Source organism: Rhamphochromis longiceps, linkage group LG1, assembly GCF_057381845.1.
Source record: "Rhamphochromis longiceps isolate RC_006_pf linkage group LG1, R_longiceps_female_GT1.1, whole genome shotgun sequence".
Lineage (NCBI taxonomy): Eukaryota > Metazoa > Chordata > Actinopteri > Cichliformes > Cichlidae > Rhamphochromis > Rhamphochromis longiceps.
Genome location: NC_140557.1, coordinates 25,685,798 through 25,705,590, shown reverse-complemented (window position 1 = coordinate 25,705,590; position 19,793 = coordinate 25,685,798). Strand labels below are relative to the sequence as shown.

Below are 19,793 nucleotides of genomic sequence, written 5' to 3'. Positions count from 1 at the left end.
ATTAGGCGTCTATTAACATCCTGCTGACAAATCCTACCCGGCAGTAAATGTGGGGCTAGAACAATCATATTTTGCCATGCAGGTATACAGAATGAAATGCTGTTGCCACTTGGATAGCAGCGCAAATGTGCAGCCTTCGTTGTTTGGCGGAGATGGCCGAGCCGAGTTCACAGAGGAAGCGGGAGGGGCGGTCTCACGTGACTGGGGTTCTAAAGGCTAACAGTTCACATGATGAGATGAGGCGCAATCAGACTGTACGCCTGTGACCGACGCTCGACTCTGTTTAATTGGTCCTTTAGCCCCAGCTGGACGCAGTTTAGGGACAATAAAAAGCCTCGACTACCCTCCTTCACACAGCAGACACACGTGAACGAGGGGCAACTGCGGAGTCAAGTGTGGCCGTGTAGACCCACCTGTGTTAACAGCAGCAGCAACAGCAGCAACAACAACAACAGCAGTAGCCGCCGCGGCTCAGCACCACTTATCTCTCCGGGCTTGTTCGTGCTTTCCGCAAGGGTGAAAAAGTGCTTCTTGCTCTGCTTGAAAATGAAAGTGTCCCACGCTACGGCCGGACTCGTCGTCTGGTTTGTGGTCCTAGGTGAGTTCGTTTTTTTTCCCCCTCTTGAGAAGCTACTGTTGGACCAAACTGTGTAAGCGCGAGCAACCTGCGGTAGGTTTAGTTGTCAGGTGCAAAAACTGTCGGTGCGTTACCGGCCCGGGCCGTTTAACCGTTCTAGCCAAAAAGGTTTAAGGTCCCCCCCCCCCGCCGTTCAGGTTGTTAGTGCTTGCCGGTGCCTTCGCATGGACTACAAATTGCATTGTATTTAATATCCATAAATGTCAAACTCATAACGTAATTAAAACATCAACAACTCGGGAGGATAATTTACATAAGACTATTTTTTTAAACAGTTTTTCCTCATGGCATGATGTTCCTGTGTGCACACTTTCTTTGTTAAAGGCTAAAAATGATAAAAACAGCCTCCTGTGGGTGATGGGACAGCTGTTGGCTACTGTAGTGATTAAAGAAGCTGAAAGTATGGATTACTGAGTTTCTAGAACATCAGCCTTTACTTGTTTCTTTGACCTCAGCTGGTTTTAAAAGGGGAAAAACAAAACTTTAAGACTGTCAAACATTTAAACAAAACGAGTAAATTTTAGTCACCACACCTTTAGCTGGGTGGCTGAGGATGGTGTTTTATGGGTGTTATTTGCAGCTTATCAAACTAGAGACTTGTCCTCTTGCTCAGTTGTGCAGCAGAGCCTTCTACTTCTCTTTTATCAAGGCTACATTTACATAATGTAAATGGAATAGTGCATACCAGGGTTTTTCCTGGCTTTTATGGGTGTGACTGCAAACGGAGCACAGTTTTTATGCTTAATGTGGCAAAAAAATATTAGATATTTTCCAATTAACAAAGACTTATGGATTTTCCTATTGTCTGTTTGTCAAGTCTTGATGCACGCAGATCAGTCGTGGTGTTTGTTTTCCCCCCCCTCCGAAAGACTGGAACCAAGAAATCAAACTTTGAGTTTTCAGTACAAAATGGCCTTCGTTTCCAATAACTGCCTGAAGTCTTTTGTAACATAAAGGTAGAATGTCTCTGATTCAGTGCAATTACAGCTTCCTGATTAATTCTTTTTATAGTGTAAAATTGGGTTAGTAGGTACCCAAAAGCATTTTATTTAAGTTCCAGTTTCACACTGAGTCATTTGTGAAACCAAACCACAGTTGCCCGAAAAGTCTGAAGATTTAGTAATCTTTTTCTTTCCTTTTTTTTTTTTTTTTTTTTTTTAAAATGTTGGTGAGCTGCAGCTCAGCCTCATTGTTGTGTCATTTGAGAGCTTCACATGACTGCCATGCTTGCTTTGTGTTGCAAACACAGGCACCTGGCTGCTGCTGACACAGGGAAACAGGCCAGCACAGTTTTAGCTCGAGTTGTTGCCATCCTCACTCTGTAATATAAAACTACATTACTGACATTGCTTTAAAATAAAACCTAACTGGGGGGTTCAGTTTTGAATCTGTATTACAAAACAGGGTCAGTGTTTTATACTTTTTTTTTTTTTTTTTTTTTTTTTGATATGCTTCATCCTGTCTGTGCACACAGTGTCTGCAGCTCACTGGATTGCAGTGTCTAAACAGTCTGCAGTATGTTTGCAGGGTCAACAAAGGGGGGACATGGGGTTAAGTTTCAGCAAGAAAGGAGTGGGTGTGATTGACGAAGACCACCAACAGGGCTGAAGCACAGTGGTCTTTATGTTCAGATCAAATGGAGGAAGGAAGAGCAGTCAGTGCACTATTAAATGAATGATGAAATTTGCAGTGGGATGAGGCCAAAGGCTGGTTAAATCTGCCCCCTAGCAAATAAATTCCTGAAATGCACAGAACTTTTTCAGTGTGGCATCATCCTCTTCTTCTTTTTTTTTTTTTTTTTTTTTTTTTTTTCCTGCTAACTCACCAGCATGTTTGTTCTGTTGATGGCATTTCTCATTTTATTGTTCCCGCATATTCTGAGAACGCCAGACAGAACTTGATAAAGTCAAACTGTCCCTCTCTGAATTTAAATAAAGCAGTCAAACTCAACCCAGAGCACATCAGCTTCTCTATTGACTTTATGGGAAGTGTGACGCAAGTGGGAGAACCCTAGTATTGCATTATATTTAAAGGATTTGATTTGTTGGATTGGATACAAGTGTTTACTGTAGATAACAATGTGTTTGAAATTTATAGCCACCATCTGACACACAGTGAAACATGTAGCAGTGGGTAGAAGGTTCCAGAGGATGAAGGTATTAATAGCCCACGTGTGTTTTGCCAGTGTGAAAGTAGGCTGAGTTTTCTGTATAACTGGATTGGCAACATTAGGTCAGATGGGTTTTGTCTAAGTTAATGTTATTTAAAAAAAAAAAAAAAATCAGGTCTCTGTAGCCACCTCAAACATCTTTTGGCAGCTATTTGGGTATTTAGTTGAAGTTTTAATTTCAGTAGTTAACATTAACAAGTGCATGAGTCAGATTTTGTTTGGGAAGGTTGCTAAGTGACCTGGGTGTGTCTGACAGGCATAAGTTGTTTGAATTCTCTTAATGTTAATGTTGAAGGTAGCTGCAGACTTTTTTTTTTTTTTTTTTAAAGGTTCTGAAGAGATTTCACCTCAGCTGAAAGCATCAATTATAAAAGCTGATGCGTTCTCGGTGTTTACCCTGTAGAGGTCTTAAAGCAACTGAAAGGAGTCTGCTTGCCTTCAACACAAACACAGAAAATGACCTGGATTACTGAGAACCTACAGATAGTGCTTGCTTCATTACTTTAGCAAAGGATACATGGGACCATCTGTTATGAAGGCAAAGGAGATAATTTGGCTCAACAGTTCATAGCAACGGTCACTAAGGTCAACATGGCTGATAAGTGACACAGGTCATATAAATGTTGTGCGTCTTCCCTTTTTATATCATGACCCACAGATGTTTTGAATTTTCAACAGGCTGTTAATCCCATAGGTGGACTCTGATCATTATACGGCTGTCATAAAATCAGTTTATCGGCCTTTAGGATTATTGTTAAGTGGACCTCGGTCACAAAAAGCCTTCTGCACAGTATTCACTGAGTGCGGTCTTTTGAAATGCTTCTGGGTTTGTGGTCATGCGTGCTTGGCTTTAGCAGTCTGCAGACCTCTAGTGGTGGTTTCTGTTAACTTGTTTTTTTTTTGTTTTTTTTTCTTTTGTTTAACAAGGTAAATGTAGGCCATGCCGTCTTGTAACAGAGGCTGCGCTGTACGATTATCACTGTTAATTACCCTTTATCTAACAAGGTCAAGTTAAAGACTGAGAAAGAATATGCACATGGTGTAAGTGTGGGTTTTAAATAAATCCGTTTATTTTGGTATCATAGCAAACCTAGGGGTCAGACTCTAAACTGGATCATATTCTGAGCTAATGAGTATATCAGTGCTTACAGTTTGACTGTGGGTTTTCTGTGTTGTAAATGACAATGCACAATTCAGCATGTAATCTAATTACTATGTAAATATCTAAAGCTATGCCTTTCTTTAAAATGGGGTTCTGGGATCTTATTGAAGCCTGCAAACATGTAGACACTGACTGTAACACCCCTGAAAGTCTGTGAAACCAAAACATTTCAGACTTGGATTTATCACTCGATGAGACTTGTTGCCACTTTTTTTTCTTTCTTCCTTTTTCTGCCTAAAGATGCAGTTTTAAATGGTTGAATGATTTTGATTTAAACAGTTTATTACTTTTTCTTATTGTCTATCATATCCAGGTTGTATCGATGCAGTTACTCTTGAGGTGAAGGAGAGCAACACCACCTGCATTAAAGCTGATCTGTCTGCGTCATTCTCCATTATATACAACACTACCCATGCCAACGTATGTACAGATGTTTGCTCACCTACTACCGCTTCATTTCTGTGTGTCCGGTTATTTATTTGTTGTATCACTTGTTGTGTCCTCAGAGAACAGTGCAGGTCTTTCTGCCCAACTCTACCACAGTGGATACAGCAAACAGCACATGTGGCAAAGATGGCAGCTCCGCCAGGCTGGTGGCAGTATTTGGATCTGGCTACACTCTTGGGCTGAATTTCTCAACCAATGGAACCCTGTATCAGGTTTCTAGCCTGACTCTGCAGTACAACCTAAGCGACACTTCAGTCTTCCCCAATGCGACCACCTCCGGTGAGACCATGCATTGTCCTGAATAATGTGATAGATCTGAATATATTACCTGTGTGTGAATGGGTGGATGACAGACTGTGTAAAGCGCTTTGGGGTCCTTGGGGACTAGTAAAGCACTATACAAATACAGGCCATTTACCATATTTTGTGGTTTTTAAAAAAATGTCAGAATTCTGTTCTTAATAGTGTAGCACAAAGATGGGATGCTACATGTATAACTAGACATTTCAGTGTTGCACATAAATTTCATTTAGGAATTTATTTGGTTGTTGATGTTGAACAAAAAATCTAGAGGGTTTCTTATTTTGGGGGGAGACATTTCAAGAAGTTTGCAAGGTGGGAAATGTTAAAAATTATGCTTATTTTCAAGTTCTTAAAATGACAATGTCCTGGATGACTGACACTTGGTTAGGTCCTTCTTCATAGTGCAGGTCTGAGGTATCTAATTGTTATTCCTAATCGGCAATAAAAGGCTGATGCGTGACCCAGGTGGGTGGGCAACTTGGACCCCAAAGTTTGAATGTGAGAATGAAGTGACATAGGTGCTTCAAAATGACACTAAGTGCATCTACTAAAAAACGTGTTTGAATGTGTGACCTTTACCTCAAAGTCGGGGTTTAGAGGGATCGTCTTCAGATGTCAGCTAGCTAACTTGTAGCTCTTCTCTTATGAATGCCTGGATGAGCGCTTTTTGTGAGGATGGCCACACTGATTATTTTAAATTTGAGTGCTTTGTAACTTTTAGCAGTGCCTCAAGATTGTTTGGGAAAACTGAAGGAGGACTTGGACTGAAATGTCAGTATAAACAACAGAATGGTATTCAAGGTACTGTTGTGGTGATTTCTACCTACTCTGTTGTAGGTGTGGTCACTCTGGTGTCTGCCTCTGTTGGGATTGAAGCAAAAGTCAACACCACCTACAAATGTGCGAGCCCTACAGTTATTACAGTTGCCACCGCAAATGTTAATTTCACTGACATGAGGCTGGAGGCATACATGCCAGGGAATGAGCTGAGTCGAAATGGTAGGTGGATGTTAAAGATTTTTACTTTTGAGTGGTTTTAAGTTTGAACGGTTTCATGTTCACAGTATTATTTCTCTGTTCGCAGAGACCGTATGTTTTGCAGATCAAACCAGCACAACACCTTCACCTACCACTGTCAGTACAACAGCAGTTCCAACTCAGACCCCTCCAGGAACACCTCAGCAGGGCAATTACACTGTGAAGGACACAAATGACACCATATGTCTCCTGGCTAAAATGGGGCTGCAGCTCAATGTTTCCTACACATCTCAGAATAAGGTAAACTACAGCTTCAAGCGTAGCCATTCTCCCCAAAAACAGCAAATGTTTAACCAGTTGTCAATAGAAATAAAACAAACTTGAAACAAAGTGTATCTTGGGTTTTGTTTTGTTTTTCTCTTTGGCCAGACTATCCAGGATGTATTAAACCTCAATCCTAATGTGACAAACTCAACGGGATTATGTGGAGCCAGCAGTGCTACACTGGTTTTGACACAGATGCAATCTACTATTCTCACCTTCAACTTCACTCTGGTAAATTTAACCCTATTATTTTTTTTAATTTTTTTTTTGTTAATGTTACATTAGTTATTTTTACGAAACTGCTCAGCTCTTCCTTTGGTCCACAGAACTCCACAACCAACAAGTACCATCTGAGTGGGGTAACACTGCTTGCAAATTGGTCAGACAGTGGTAAGTACCTCTTATGAACAACATGCATTTAGTTTTTGTTTTTTTTTTTTATTTTCCCCCTTGACTTTTTGAAGCTGAATAAAATTAACTTTCTCTACTCAGCTAACTTTTCCATGAGTAACAACAGTCTGAACTACCTGCGCAGTACGCTGGGCTACTCCTACATGTGCAGTGCAGAGCAGACTCTGTTTGTGACACCGAGCTTTTCTCTCAACACATTCGATCTCCAAGTCCAGCCCTTCGGTGTCAAGAGTGGCCGGTTTGCTACAGGTATGAATGAATTAAGCATGTTGTTCGTCTGACATTACACGTCATTCCTCAGTTTTTACCTATTTTCATTGTGAAAATTGTGCTGAACGAGATTCTCCACACTGGCTGAAGATGTGTGGAGGGCAGATGCACACTTAATAGTTGGATCAAACATTTTGAGATTGATATCTGAAGCCTTTGTTTCTAGCAGCTGGAGCATTTGTGTAGCCTGATAGTGGTCAGCAACTGTTTATTATGACCATGAACAACCCTGCAAATAAAAAATAAAAACAAACAACAAAATTTAAAAAACTTTGAGACAAGTTTGTTTTTGTAACTTGATTCAAAAAGGTGAACTTTGCCATATTCTTTACATGCAAAAAGTTTTTGAATTGGTTTGCATTCAAAAAGAGAAATCTGATGCTGCTGGTGACAGTTGAACACATCCATAACTTGTTTCAGAATGAATAATCAGAGATGGAGATGAAATGAAGCCTTACCCTGTACTAAAATGATAAGTCTGAAATGCAGTTTACCAGACCAGCTGGAACATTCACATGCTAAATCCATATAGCACAGTGGTGTTAAAGGAAAAACTGTCATTTTGTTTGCACAGCGTAACCTTCTGCTCTACCTGTTTGTCTATAGCTGAGGAGTGTCAGATGGACCAGAACCAGATGATTATCCCCATCATTGTTGGAGCAGCTCTGGCTGGTCTGGTGCTGATCACCCTTGTTGCCTATCTAATAGGCAAGAGGAGGAGCCATGCTGGTTACCAGGCCATCTGAGCAACCCTTCATTAGACTTGAACCATACAGGCTGATTGGTGAAGGGATGAACCAAAGGGTGTTACTCGGTGATGGATGACTCTATGGGCATGAACCTGAGTGAATGGAAGTGTGCATATCTGCGGAATATTTTTCACTTTTTCTGTAGATTATGATTAAACTGCTAACTTTAGATGCATCTTGACAAAACGTGAGGTGACTCAAAGTTTGAGAGAGTTTGAATTTGCTGCAGCATGTTAACCATTAATGGTCTGCTCTTGTTTCATGTTCTAGGAGCTTGATTGTATTTTCTTGAACTGCTGTTTGTCTTTTTAGCTGTGTAATTATTTATAAAGAATCTTCCAGTTGAAGAGGCAGAGGGAATCCCATCAACTACCTAAACATGCTCACAGGTGTATTTTCTCCTTCCTGAGCATAAGATAATCCTGGCAACTCTTAGGAGAAGGCTCTGTGTGCTTGCAGTGTTTTTTGTTTGGTGTGTGTGTGGGTGGTTTTTTTTTTTTTGGTTTTTTTTCTCCTCTCCCCTGCCACCTATAGTAATATTCCTCCTCAGATGAAACAAAGCCTATCCCATCAGTGCACTGCAGTTAATGCAGCTAATCAAATGCAGTCTGATAGTTGTGCCAATAAAGTGTGGATTCCTACTTTAATGTAAATGATGTGCCCCCTGAAGCTGTACATAGACTTGGTCAACAAAATCAGAATGTATTCAATAGACGTGTTAACAGCTGCATGGCTGACTTCCAGTCTTGCTTTTCACCCCCTCCCCAAAAAAATGTAAAATTAATTTCTTTTTAATGGAGTACTGAGTTTGATCTTTTGTATTGTATAATAAATTCTATTCCTACTGTAGAGTGATGTGCTGCTTATTATTATTATTATTATTATTATTATTAGGGCCCGAGCACCGAGAGTGCGAAGGCCCTATTGTATCTGCTCAGTTTCTTATTATTATTCAGGCAAAACAAGGGCCTTTTGAGGGCCTAAACATGGTCAAACTCATGAAATTTTGCACACATGCCAGGTCTGTTGGAAATTTTTTTTTTTTTTTTTTTTTTTTTTGTATTTTAATGGTTTTACATATGAGCACTGGGAAATGGCTCTAGAGCGCCACCTATGCCTTGTTAAATGCAGCCCTACGACCACATCGTTTGAGCTACATGTATGAAATATGGCACGCATACATCTGTACCATGCCAAGACGAACAAAAAGTCAGTGGGCCCATTGACGCAATCCCAACAGGAAGTCCGCCATTTAGACGTGAAGGTGACATTTTGGCTCTAATTTCGCCGTTTCCATGCCTCGAACTTTTTCGAACTCCTCCTTGGGATTTGGTCGTATAAGCTTCATCTTTGGTCAGTGTCAACTACACACTTGGGCCATGTTAAATTGCGGAGCTTTTGAGTTTTCGCGATACAGCGAGGCCGTGGCGCCACGGCGAATTTTGATGACTCGCCATGAAAATCTTATTGCCTCTCATTCTGTCATTGTCCGATCTGGACCAAAGACCACACATATAAGGCTTCACCCCTGAACATATTTCAACTGCCATATTTGACATCAGGGAGAGTGCCACCTAGTGGGAACAGGAAATGTCATGTTTTACACTTTGGGGTACAGTATAATGATGGGTGACATCTGCAGCCTCAAATTTCGCCAGGAAAGCCATAAGCAGTTCTTGGGGTACAGTGAAAACTGACTTTTCACAAAAGGGTGTGACCTCAGCAGCATGGCGAACTTTGATGTCTCGCCATGAAGAAACAAATTAGTATAACTCCATGAAATCCAGTCGGATTAGTACCAGATTTTAAACTGAACGGCGCAGCCACCACGGTGAACTGCGCACCCTGGTGGCTGCGCCGTTCAGTTTAAAATCTGAACGGCGCAGCCACCACGGTGAACTGCGCACCCTGGTGGCTGCGCAGTTCACCGTGAAAGATGAAGTGGCTTTTGTGGGGCTTGGAAATTTGGCCCACACCTCCAATGTGATGAAAGCTTTGTTTTTATGTGATCATTTTCATTGAATAGCGCAAAATGGCTACACAGCGCCCCCTACAAAATTTCAAAACCACAGCCCCTGCTCTGTGTTTTATCTATGAGTCTGAGACCTTGTAAGCTTATGGAAGATATCAAGATGTACAAAAAGTCTCTTGGAGCAATATCCCAAATCCAACAGGAAGTCAGCCATTTTAAAATTAATGTGTAATTTTGGTGCCATTTTCCCCTCTTTTCAGGCACCGTACTTTAACGAACTCCTCCAAGGGATTTCGTCAGATTGAAGCTATCTCTTGTGTGTCGAATCTAAAGACCTCTGTGATGTTAAATTGCGAAGCTTTTTACGTTCCGGGAAACGGGGTGGTCATGGCGACACGTGGAGTTTCAATCACTCGCCAAAGAGCAGTAATCTGCTGTCACTCAAAAACACAATGTCCAATCTCTCCCAAAGGTCGCAGATTTGATGAGACTTGAGGTCGGAAATGTTTGGTATGCCATTTGTCAGTAATGGTTAGAGCGCCACCTAGTGGGACGACTATAATCGTGGTAGAATGAGATTAAATGTTAGCTGGTGGTTGAATGCATGAATTCCATCAATGTGACATGAGATCGGACGTGCTGGTTTTCGAAGTTGGGCATGGCTCGACACGCCGGGGTGCGAGGGCCCTCATAACGCTGCTTGCAGCTTTAATTATTATTTTTAACTCAAAGCTGGTTACTCAGGTGTATGTTAAATATTCAGCTGAGAGATTTTTGTTGTATTACAGACTGGTTCGTTATGATGATACTTTTCATTATCCACAATTTTACTCAAGAACATATTGAACCAACTCTAATCAGTCAAACTAGAACTTAAACTGTTTAACTGTTAAAGAGACCCCTGAACACAATTGTGAGGGGGGGGGAAATCCACCCCTTTAACTTACTGTACTGCAACACCTTAGATTAATCACTTATTCATACTATATTACAACATTGTACCAGTATTGAATGTCAACTTTCTATTTAATTGAACAATCACTGTATATACTCTTGATGGATTTTAATGTGAAATACAGTAGACAGGTTCTTCCAGCTATGTATAGTGTACAACTCATCACACCTGAACATTTACTGCTAAGCATTTTCTTCACCGTGACTCATTTTCTAGACTAAAGTGCAGAATTTCATGTTTAAACAAAAGGAAATGTTTACCAAACTACACAACCATTTCATACAGCACAGACCTAAGAATATTAATCACATATTTACACTGCTGCGTGTTTGTTTCACACACAGTATGTACAGCAGTCACAGTGACTCAGTTTAAATAAAAAATAAAAAAAGTGCAAACGTCTGCTGGAATGAGTGCTGAATTTAAGTAACAGGGAGAGGTCAGGATTCTTCAGCAGTGATACGAGAGCGACAGGTCGCCCGGAGCTTAGTCAAGGTTGCCATGGAGAGACTTCCTGGTTCAGTGAAGATTTTCTAGGAAAGGCAAGAGAAACGGGGATTAAAGGATTACTAAAAAGGAAAAGTAATATCTCTAATCTTTCATCCCGTAAAATGACTCATGATGATTTTTAAGAGTTGTAGGGGTCTTTACCTGCATGAATGTGTGGCACTCCTCTACAAATGGTCCGTGTGTGATCTGCTTGAAGCTCTGGCAGACATCTGGCAGTGACTGGGACTGCTGAATCAGATCCTGGTTGTGATGGATCAGAGTCAGAGCTACGCGGAACAGGATTTTCGAGCCCTCGTAGAACAAACAATCCCAGATCCGCAGAACAGTCTGGGAAAAGCAGCAGCAAAGCACTGAATCCCAACAACAAAGTAGTGCACAACATGAAGAGTAAACCATATGTAAAAGGTTCTACTGAACAGAGCTTGGGAAGTATTAATGTAGGTTAACAGCATTTTTGCAGTAGTTTGCAGGGTCAAACAGGCCTCCTGCTCAATTAGAATCAGCTGTCTTTATTAACTTTAGTAGATGTAATGAAGGCAAGTACAATTTTCACCTCCTTTTCAATTTACCTTAAAAAAATTTCCAGTGTTTTTAAGCTCTTAACTTTTATTTTTAAGCATTTTTCATGGTAGATGTTTGTAACAGTGGATGAAGGAAAACTTCACATCACCCCCAAACTCTTCCTGTTCAGGTATCATTTCTGACACTAGAGAAAAGGAGGTGTTTGACTCTGCTGGCAGTTCAGCTACATTCAGACTTGCATAGTGGTTCAAAAGCCGTTTAATTACTTCTTTTGCCATTTGTGTATAATTAACTACAGAAACTACAAACAGCATTGGCTTAAAAAAGTCATTTATTTTATAAACTATTTTACCTTTACCATTTCTTCCCTGCTGTGTAATGTAATGTGAGGTCACCTCCACACACATGTGCATAGAGCACGTGTACAGCGGCAGTGCTCACACAGCGGCCATCTCACCACTGCTGTTTGTTCAGAGAAGTTGGTGCATGCAGATTTGACCCACCTGGACAAAGCTCACAGTAACTTTGCCATAAATTGTGGTGCTTTTACATATTTATGCATTTACAAAAACAAGCAGTTACTTGTAATAATTTTGTAGTTTCCTCAGCACTGCTGCTAAAAATGCAAATACAAATTTGACTATTTTCTGTATTTCTAGTGTCTTTTTTTAATGTAGAGAGGTGCAAAATAGTGGGGAGAATTTTCTTTTCCTTTCATTTTTCACATCCAACTTGTTATTTTCCACTTTCTCTGCAAGTGTTACACCCTCCTACAGCAGTTGTATCTGGGGAACAAACATAGCAGCTCACACCCTCCTGAAGGTCAACAGAGGGAGACAGAAACAATAAAGACTGCTGTATAAAGTGGGTTAGCTGCACTGGATTAATTAAACACAAGGAATAAAACAAAAGTTGTCATTTTTATCGAAACCCACTAAAAAAAAAAAAAAAAAAAAAAAAAAGGCTGTGATGAAGCACGAGTATTTAGTAAATAATCTGACTATTTTTCAGATATTACAACTACATGTCAATAATAAAAAAAAAAAAAAAGTTTTGTGGCAGTACTGATAGGAGTTGGATCATGAGTATGAAACGCTGATCACAGACACACTCACCTCTACAGGCAAGATGTCTATGTAGAGACAGATGAACCACCGGGAGACCACCAGGGTCCACATGACGTTATGGTCCACCATGATCTGCCATACTGGCGGGATTTTTACCTTCACCAGCTCCCCTAACACCTCCTGATCTGTCTTCAGACCCAGCATGGCTGGACTGTAGTAGTCTGTAACCACAACGCAGACACACATCGTTGATAAGAACAAAGCAATATATGCAATACAACACCTGAATGAAGAGCTTAAATGTAAATTTAATAAACATTTCTTGTTTGACTACAAGATCCAAATGAAAAGAGTGCAGCTCTGAAGCCACACACAGAGGCCACGTGATAGGATTATTCTTAGCCTACAGCACTGGTACCCAAAGGGCCTGGACGCATACACACCTGTCACAAGATCGGGTCTGTACTACAAAGCAGGATTTCAACTTATCCGCATAACTTCCGGGTTAACCCTGGGGTTTCTGTAATTTGAAGCTGGTTCACTTTATACTACGTTATATTGCCAAGGTAACTTCTACTGTTTCCCTGATGAGCATCAGTAAATATAGTTTCACAGGTGCAATTTTATTGCTTCAGCTTTCTTTACAGGCTTAAAATGGGCAAAACGTTTTTACAGCACATATTTTACAGTCTTACTGACTAAAGCTCTTAAAGGGCACACATGTAGTACTAGATACTAAATTGAGACACACTGGTTATATTGAACGTGCTTCATAGCACAGGGCTCAGAGTGGCAGTAAGTGAATGCACAGAAACACTCACCTGGTAAAATTCTGCCGAGCAGTGCCTCCATCAGCCAGAAGGATTTCTCTTCATCTTTTGTGACGATGAGTAGATACCCAGCGATGAAGTTCATCCCCTGAAGCCAAAGACACACAGTTAGGTTTCACATGAGTCCTGTAATCCTGCCTGAGCACACTGTATCAGACAGAAGAGCTCTTTAATAAAGCATCTAGGGCACAGAGCAGTAAGTGTACACTGACTGAATGGGAATTAAGAAAAAAAAAAAACAACAACCACTGAGTATAATTAAAGATAAATGGATTCTATTTATGCCTGGCAACAAATGTAACATCAACACACCCTTGTTTAAATTGCAAACCAAGTTGCATATCGTTAGCTTCATAGCATAAGTGCCTAAGTCATTGACTTAGTCAAATGACTTAGGCAATTATGCTATGAAGCTAACGATATGATCTGGTGAATGGAATTTGGCTTTCATATGCTAATAATAACCACAGTCAGTTGGCATAGACACATAAAGCCTCTTTCTGGACACAGAGGCAAATTATTGGTAAGTGTTGATGATAAAGTAACTTCATTAAGGATAAAAACTGCTGTTTTTATTTACAGTTTACATTACTGTACATTTTAACCCCGCAGCACAACTCTTAAATGATGGACCAACGCAAGGTGGCTTTGCTGAAATCCAAACTAATATCACAGAATAATAATACTAGATTTTTTGCTTTACCTCATTACATTATCATTCCTTAAATATTATTCAAAATCCACATCAGGGTAGAATCTGTGGCGCTGAGCCGTACCTGACAGTAGCCCACAGCTGGATTGTGGTGTCCATAGGCCAGCAGCACATTGTACAGAGCTTTCTGCATACATGGGTTTGACGTCTTGTGGAAGTGGATGTTTTCCGGGAATGTTCTGTTCAAGTCTGAAAACGAGAGACCACAAGGACACCGATCACACTGTGTGTGGAGTGTTTGTATACACGCTGTAACAGATAAGGAGCAGGAAACTGAAACCCTGCTTTTAAATGTGAGACCGTGTCAGTCTAAACATTAACTTGAATATTTGGACTTTGTGTCTTTTATTCTGAAACGGGCTCGGAAAACATGGAAAAATGTTTCCATTCTGATGACCAGAAATCCAAGCATTTCTTCCAGGCACTGCTCACCACTTGGCTACAAACACCCCTAAGGTGAAACACGGAGGTGGTATTATTATAGTAAATGGACCGGCACTCTTATAGCGCCTCTCAACTGAGAACTCAAAGTCGGGGATTGATTCACCGACTGGTAGACGATTCACTCTACCACCAGAGCCACAGTCGCTCAATGTGGTCCATTGTGTTGCGTCTGTGTTGCATGCAAATTATTTGAGTGACTTTCACATGCGTTGCTTTAACAACCCCAGGCACTTTGAGGTGGTGGTACTCAATTGTAATGAAAAACCACTGAAACAGAATAGAGTCGAGCTGAGTAGGTACTAGTGAAATAGAGGGTTAAGGAGTTGCTTTGTGAGTTTAGGAGAACCTGAAGGAATAAAGAACCAAAACACTGAAATCCAGGTGCGCAAAGCCTGTAGAGGTTTATTTCATTTTTTATTTCACAAATAAATAAAGATATTAAAATGAAGACAAAGACACAACAAAGCTAAATTTTACAGAGCTTTTAATTGCAAATACTTAAAGTTTGTGTGTCAAAAAGTTAATCTAATATTAATTTTGGCCAATCATAATTTAAATGGTGGAGAATATTTCACATCTTCAGCAATAAGCTGTACCCTTAGCTTATTGCTGAAGACGTGAAATATTCTGAGTGAGAAACTGAACAGGCTGACCTGTCTTGATGGTCTCCACAAGTTTGGGGTCGTGCTCAGCTCCCAGCAGGGACTGGTAGTGCCCTGGGTTCCTCTCCAATTGATCTTGAGCCCCACTGGCTGCCATCCAGATCAGAGCCCGGTGCTCATTGGGAATTCCTTTGCGTACGTAACGCTTTACTGGAACAGAGGGGAGTATTTATGTTGAGTTCACATTTATGGACTATGAACTGTGTGAGTGTGTTTTGTTTTCATACTCACATTTCATATTCTTCTGCACCTTGCTTTTGCCCTTCAGTAGTTTGGACCACTTGATGGCTCGTCGGGTGAGCACAACTAGATACTCAGACATGAGCTCCTCATATGACTCATAATCAAAGTCCTCTGACCGCTTGAAGCCATACGGATCCACTCTGAGAAAAGTGGACAAAGTTACAAACTACTTCAAAGAAGCAAGTTATCGAAATAGTTTTCAGGCTCGTCATCATCAAAGCTTAAAAAACAAACAAACTGGAAAACATTTATTTAAACAGGAAGTGTACCTTTGTGTTGTGATTCTTTGAGCGTGAGCCAAGACAAGCTGAGTAGATATCAAAAAATTGCTTTGTTTTATTAATGTTGTGTTTTATAAATACCAATAGCTCCATCTGTAATCTGGTCCTACAGTACGTGAAGAAGTTGTGGCTGTAGGTGGCTCAACCTTACGAATTAGGTAACACAATAATCTGATTAACCCAAGAGCAAAGTCGTCCCTTGAAGAAGAAATGCTCCTACTCCACCGTCACACAAGAGTCTGGATTTGCAGAAACTACTTTACAGTGAAAAATAAACACACAAACTTTAAAATTATCTTCATGCAAAGGTTAAGTTTCTCCTCTGAGAGTGTCCTTATTGCCAAAGCAACAGTAAGCACAGACATTGGATGTATCAGTGTTGATGTTACCAATGTGTCATCTGATTTGTCATCCTGGTTTGTGTTCACAGTTCCACTTCACATACAGTAAACAACTGTATGTGCAGTATGGAGTATATATATATATATATATATATATATAAATAAACGTTAGTAAATTCAAGAGCGTTTCCAATCAGTACCACCACCTGTACATCGAAACGAAGCTTATTCACTGTAAACCACAGCTGACAAAAATCCCTCTCATAGGGAGTTAGCAACATTTTGTAAAAAGGTGTTGATTCATTATCAGTGTGATGGCTCTAAATTTACTCTCCATTAGAGAGTAAACTCTTTATACAGCTTCTTATTTTGTCATAAACATATATGCTTACAGTGGTGCATGCTTATAGTAAACATGGAGTGAGTCTGTGAAAGCTCAGAGCCTCAGTTTCAGACATTTTTTTTCTACTCTTGGGTCTTTATGATGACAGGCACCTTGCTCTGGTTATGAGCAAAGAAACCCCACTCAACCGCTATTCAAACCATCTGTTTGTAAGGAGCAGCCAATCAGACACCAGGGCAGCGCAAAAGATAAGTAAGGGTTATTTTTTACGGTAAATTATTCAGAACTACTCTTGTAGAATCCAAATATAAAAACGTGGAGCCATTAATCAGTACGATATGTAGCTTTTGAGTAATAATGTTTACAGGACGAAGTAAAATCCAAAAGTACAGCCTCCAAATGACCACTACAATGAAGTCAAAGTTAACAAAGCCCTGTAGAAGAGTGTTAACAAAGCATTAACATTATAATTCTCATGAAGGTGGGATTTATTATGGGTCTGCATTAGTTTGGGTGAATTCAGTAACGTGGCAGTTATTCAGTGGAGTAAACTTCAAGTAATTGTAATTTAATCCTAAGCTTTTTACACACGTACAATACTCTGTAATACTTCAGTACTCACAGTAGACACTTTTTGATATATGTGAACATGGTGGGGAAAAATACTAAATAAAAATACTAAATACAGTCAACATCAGTTTTGGCGGCCTGAAAACAAAATCTTTGTGATGCTAACACTGACTAATAACCTGACTCCTGTTTATATATGTTAGCTTTAGTCAGGTTTAAGCTACTATTACAGTAACCGTCAGAAGTACCTAACAGCTCAAATAAACAAAGTGATATCTGCTTCGTGATTTACGAAACTCAACTAACTTTGAGAGCAGAAAAATAATAACAAGTCGTATTTATTTATTTGTTTGTTTTAAGCTTTCTGTGATTATTAACCATTTTTCAACGTTACCTGTCCACCCTGTCTTTAGCTCCACGGTCGGCGGGGGAGCGGCTCCCGTTGCTCGGTTTGCTCTTCTCCATTACCGCCTCTAGTCCTGCTCCGGTGATATCCCTTGTATGTATCCGTCGTGTTGTTTGCTCCAAAGAAAAAAAAAGCTCACAGTTAACAAGAAAATCAAAGTTAGGGTAAGTTAGCCCCAAGCCTGACTTTTTTCCCCCATGTGTGCGAGCGGTGGGAAACCTGCTGAGACACAGCTGCTTTTCCCCGGAATTGGGGAGAGACTCATTCTTGTCTTTCGCGCGAACTAACAAGTTGTTTAGTGTCGTCCCATCCGTCAGACCGTGTTTGGTGAAAAAGTAGAGTTTTTCTCGAGTTTTATCGCCATCTACATGCACCTGTTGCTGCGGGTCCCAGGCGCGATAGAGTGCAGCTAACAAGCAAACACTGCGGTTTCCCTTTTTTCTATCCCCGCTCTAAAAGCCACTCGGGTGCTCGGTAACTTCCACTCCCGTTGTCATGGAGGATCTCGTACATGTGACGTATGTCCCGGGACACGCGCTTCAATCAATCCGTAATGCTGCTTTCGAGGGATTCCGTAACATCCCGTTTCAAAGCTCTCACGGGACAAACTATCAGCTATGTTGCATTCAGGAGGCTTTGGGGGAATACGATGCAGAGCTGTAGAGAAGTAGAAAAAGAAAAGGAGAAGATGTAAGCATTGTTCTAAGGTTTGAAATAAATCAGGTTAGGCTTTGCTCATCAGGTATAGAAACGCACAATAATAACTGCTTTAAAAGTAAAACACCCTTTCTTCTGGAAAGTTAAAAATGCTACTATTTTTCCACTATACGCACTATATTTTTGCTTATAAAAAACTTATAAGCAAATTAAAACTTACTTATAAAAAATAATAATAATAAGCCAAACACTGTTTGAACTCGTGCACTGGAACGAGGGTGTCTTAAAAGTACCAATGTGTCCTACTGCAAGTAAAAGCATCATAAATTGTAAGCAGCTCTCCCTGCAAGGCCACGTCACACAGGTGAACGTAGCCACGTGTTGGGCCGCTCTGTCGTACAAAATATGCCTGAAATTAAATTAATATATGCTGTTTTGGTGACTCGGGACTACAAAAATAACTATAAATAAACATTAAAGGCCAAGCTCAAAGTAAATACGTGTCAAAGTATATCAAATTAATCGGTTTACCTGAGTTTTTGTCGTCCTTCCTTCAGCATAGATTCATGTTCAAAAAGTACCATGAGTGGTTAAAATAACATTCACTCTTTTTAAGGCTAGTTTGAAATCTCTTGAAAAATAAAAACAGCATAAACATCAAGCTAGTGTCATATTATGTCTCTGTGATGTCATCAAACCACTCTTCCTTCTTATGGCTGTGGTAACCTTGATAAAAAAAAAACTGATTTCCAGGAAGGCCTTTCAAAACAACAATAATATTGTTGTGACTGTTTAATGCAGCTCTTCTACCTGGACCTATTTTTAATATGTCATGTCATAGGAACAGGCGCTGAGTCATGACTATTTTTGAATCTGTGGACAGCAAACGCAACGACAAACAAGCAGCAGTCATAATAATTTGACCCAGGCTGATGATGACAGAAATTCCTAACCAAAACAGCAGCCAGAAGTATCAGTATGTGTTTGTGTTGCATGACTGAGTCTTAATATTAGACATTTAATGGATCTACATTAAAGACACACCAAATTTGTAGTTTTAACTATTCTCAACACAGTAACAATGAAGCTACGCTCTTTATCACCAGTAACTCTGAGGGTAAGCCTTGAGGTGTACAGGAAATGGAACAGGTTAGCCTCTATCTTTTCTACAACAACCTGTCTAGTGCTGTGATAAAGTATTTGCCCCCATTATTTTTATTATTATTTTATTATTTGTGTATTTGTCAAATTTAAATGTTTCCAATCAAGCACATTTGTAATATCAGAAAAAGATAACCCGAGTAAATATAAAATGTAGCTTTTAAATGATGATTTCATTTATTAAGGTGAAAAAAGCTATCCGGACCTACCAGGCCCTGTTTGACTGTTCACATCTCTGTATATACTACTTACTCTTAGTGCTTCAAAGTTACCACACTTTTTTCTTTCTTGTCTGAACAACCAAAAGCAAATACTTTTTAAAGGTAGACCTAAATAAAAATACAGGCTACTCTATGGTTAGCCATATAGAGTGTGCATTTGCAGCAGTTCAGTTCTTGTAACAGCGTCTTCACATGGGAACAGGAAGAATGAACTGAACAAGATTAAACCACCACATTTTCAGAACAGACTCTGATGACCCTGAAACGTTCATATGAGGGCATGTGTTTGTGCCCTTGGTAAGTTAAATAGGTAAACCATGTTAGTCTATGTCAAAGGGCCTTTGACAACCACACAGCTTAAAAATAACAATAAAGAACAATTTGAGTTTGCACATGTCCTTCAGTGATGGAGCACATGATTTTTACTGCTTAGCTAAAATGCACG

General features: G+C 40.0%; 2 protein-coding genes across 2 annotated transcripts; one reads left to right on the top strand and one right to left on the bottom strand.

Annotated features, from left to right (window-relative positions):
* The first annotated feature begins 200 nt into the window (after window positions 1-200).
* On the top strand, window positions 201-8,300 carry lamp1a (lysosome associated membrane protein 1a). The gene is made up of 9 exons (XM_085403507.1): window positions 201-598; window positions 4,283-4,389; window positions 4,476-4,695; window positions 5,557-5,718; window positions 5,804-5,997; window positions 6,127-6,252; window positions 6,348-6,411; window positions 6,514-6,681; window positions 7,309-8,300. Exons 1-9 carry the CDS (start codon window positions 547-549, stop codon window positions 7,446-7,448), a joined length of 1,233 nt encoding a protein of 410 aa, XP_085259633.1. The 5' UTR covers window positions 201-546; the 3' UTR covers window positions 7,449-8,300.
* A 2,169-nt stretch (window positions 8,301-10,469) lies between these two features.
* On the bottom strand, window positions 10,470-17,853 carry grtp1a (growth hormone regulated TBC protein 1a). Its single transcript, XM_085403496.1, has 8 exons — window positions 17,298-17,853; window positions 15,357-15,508; window positions 15,117-15,275; window positions 14,084-14,208; window positions 13,299-13,395; window positions 12,526-12,698; window positions 11,030-11,215; window positions 10,470-10,911 (listed from the first exon to the last, which is right to left on the bottom strand). The coding sequence occupies exons 1-8, from the start codon at window positions 17,366-17,368 to the stop codon at window positions 10,819-10,821; spliced, it is 1,056 nt and encodes a 351-aa protein (XP_085259622.1). The 5' UTR covers window positions 17,369-17,853; the 3' UTR covers window positions 10,470-10,818.
* Window positions 17,854-19,793: the final 1,940 nt, after the last annotated feature.

Excerpts from the sequence above, each read along its gene's own strand:
- lamp1a (XM_085403507.1), top strand. The coding sequence starts at position 547 with ATGAAAGTGTCCCACGCTACGGCCGGACTCGTCGTCTGGTTTGTGGTC. Across the intron at positions 4,390-4,475 it reads ACAACACTACCCATGCCAAC|AGAACAGTGCAGGTCTTTCT; the intron begins GTATGTACAGAT and ends TTGTGTCCTCAG. Across the intron at positions 6,412-6,513 it reads TGCAAATTGGTCAGACAGTG|CTAACTTTTCCATGAGTAAC; the intron begins GTAAGTACCTCT and ends TTCTCTACTCAG.
- grtp1a (XM_085403496.1), bottom strand. The coding sequence starts at position 17,368 with ATGGAGAAGAGCAAACCGAGCAACGGGAGCCGCTCCCCCGCCGACCGT. Across the intron at positions 14,209-15,116 it reads TGTGGAGACCATCAAGACAG|ACTTGAACAGAACATTCCCG; the intron begins GTCAGCCTGTTC and ends TCTCGTTTTCAG. Across the intron at positions 13,396-14,083 it reads CAGCTGTGGGCTACTGTCAG|GGGATGAACTTCATCGCTGG; the intron begins GTACGGCTCAGC and ends CTTTGGCTTCAG.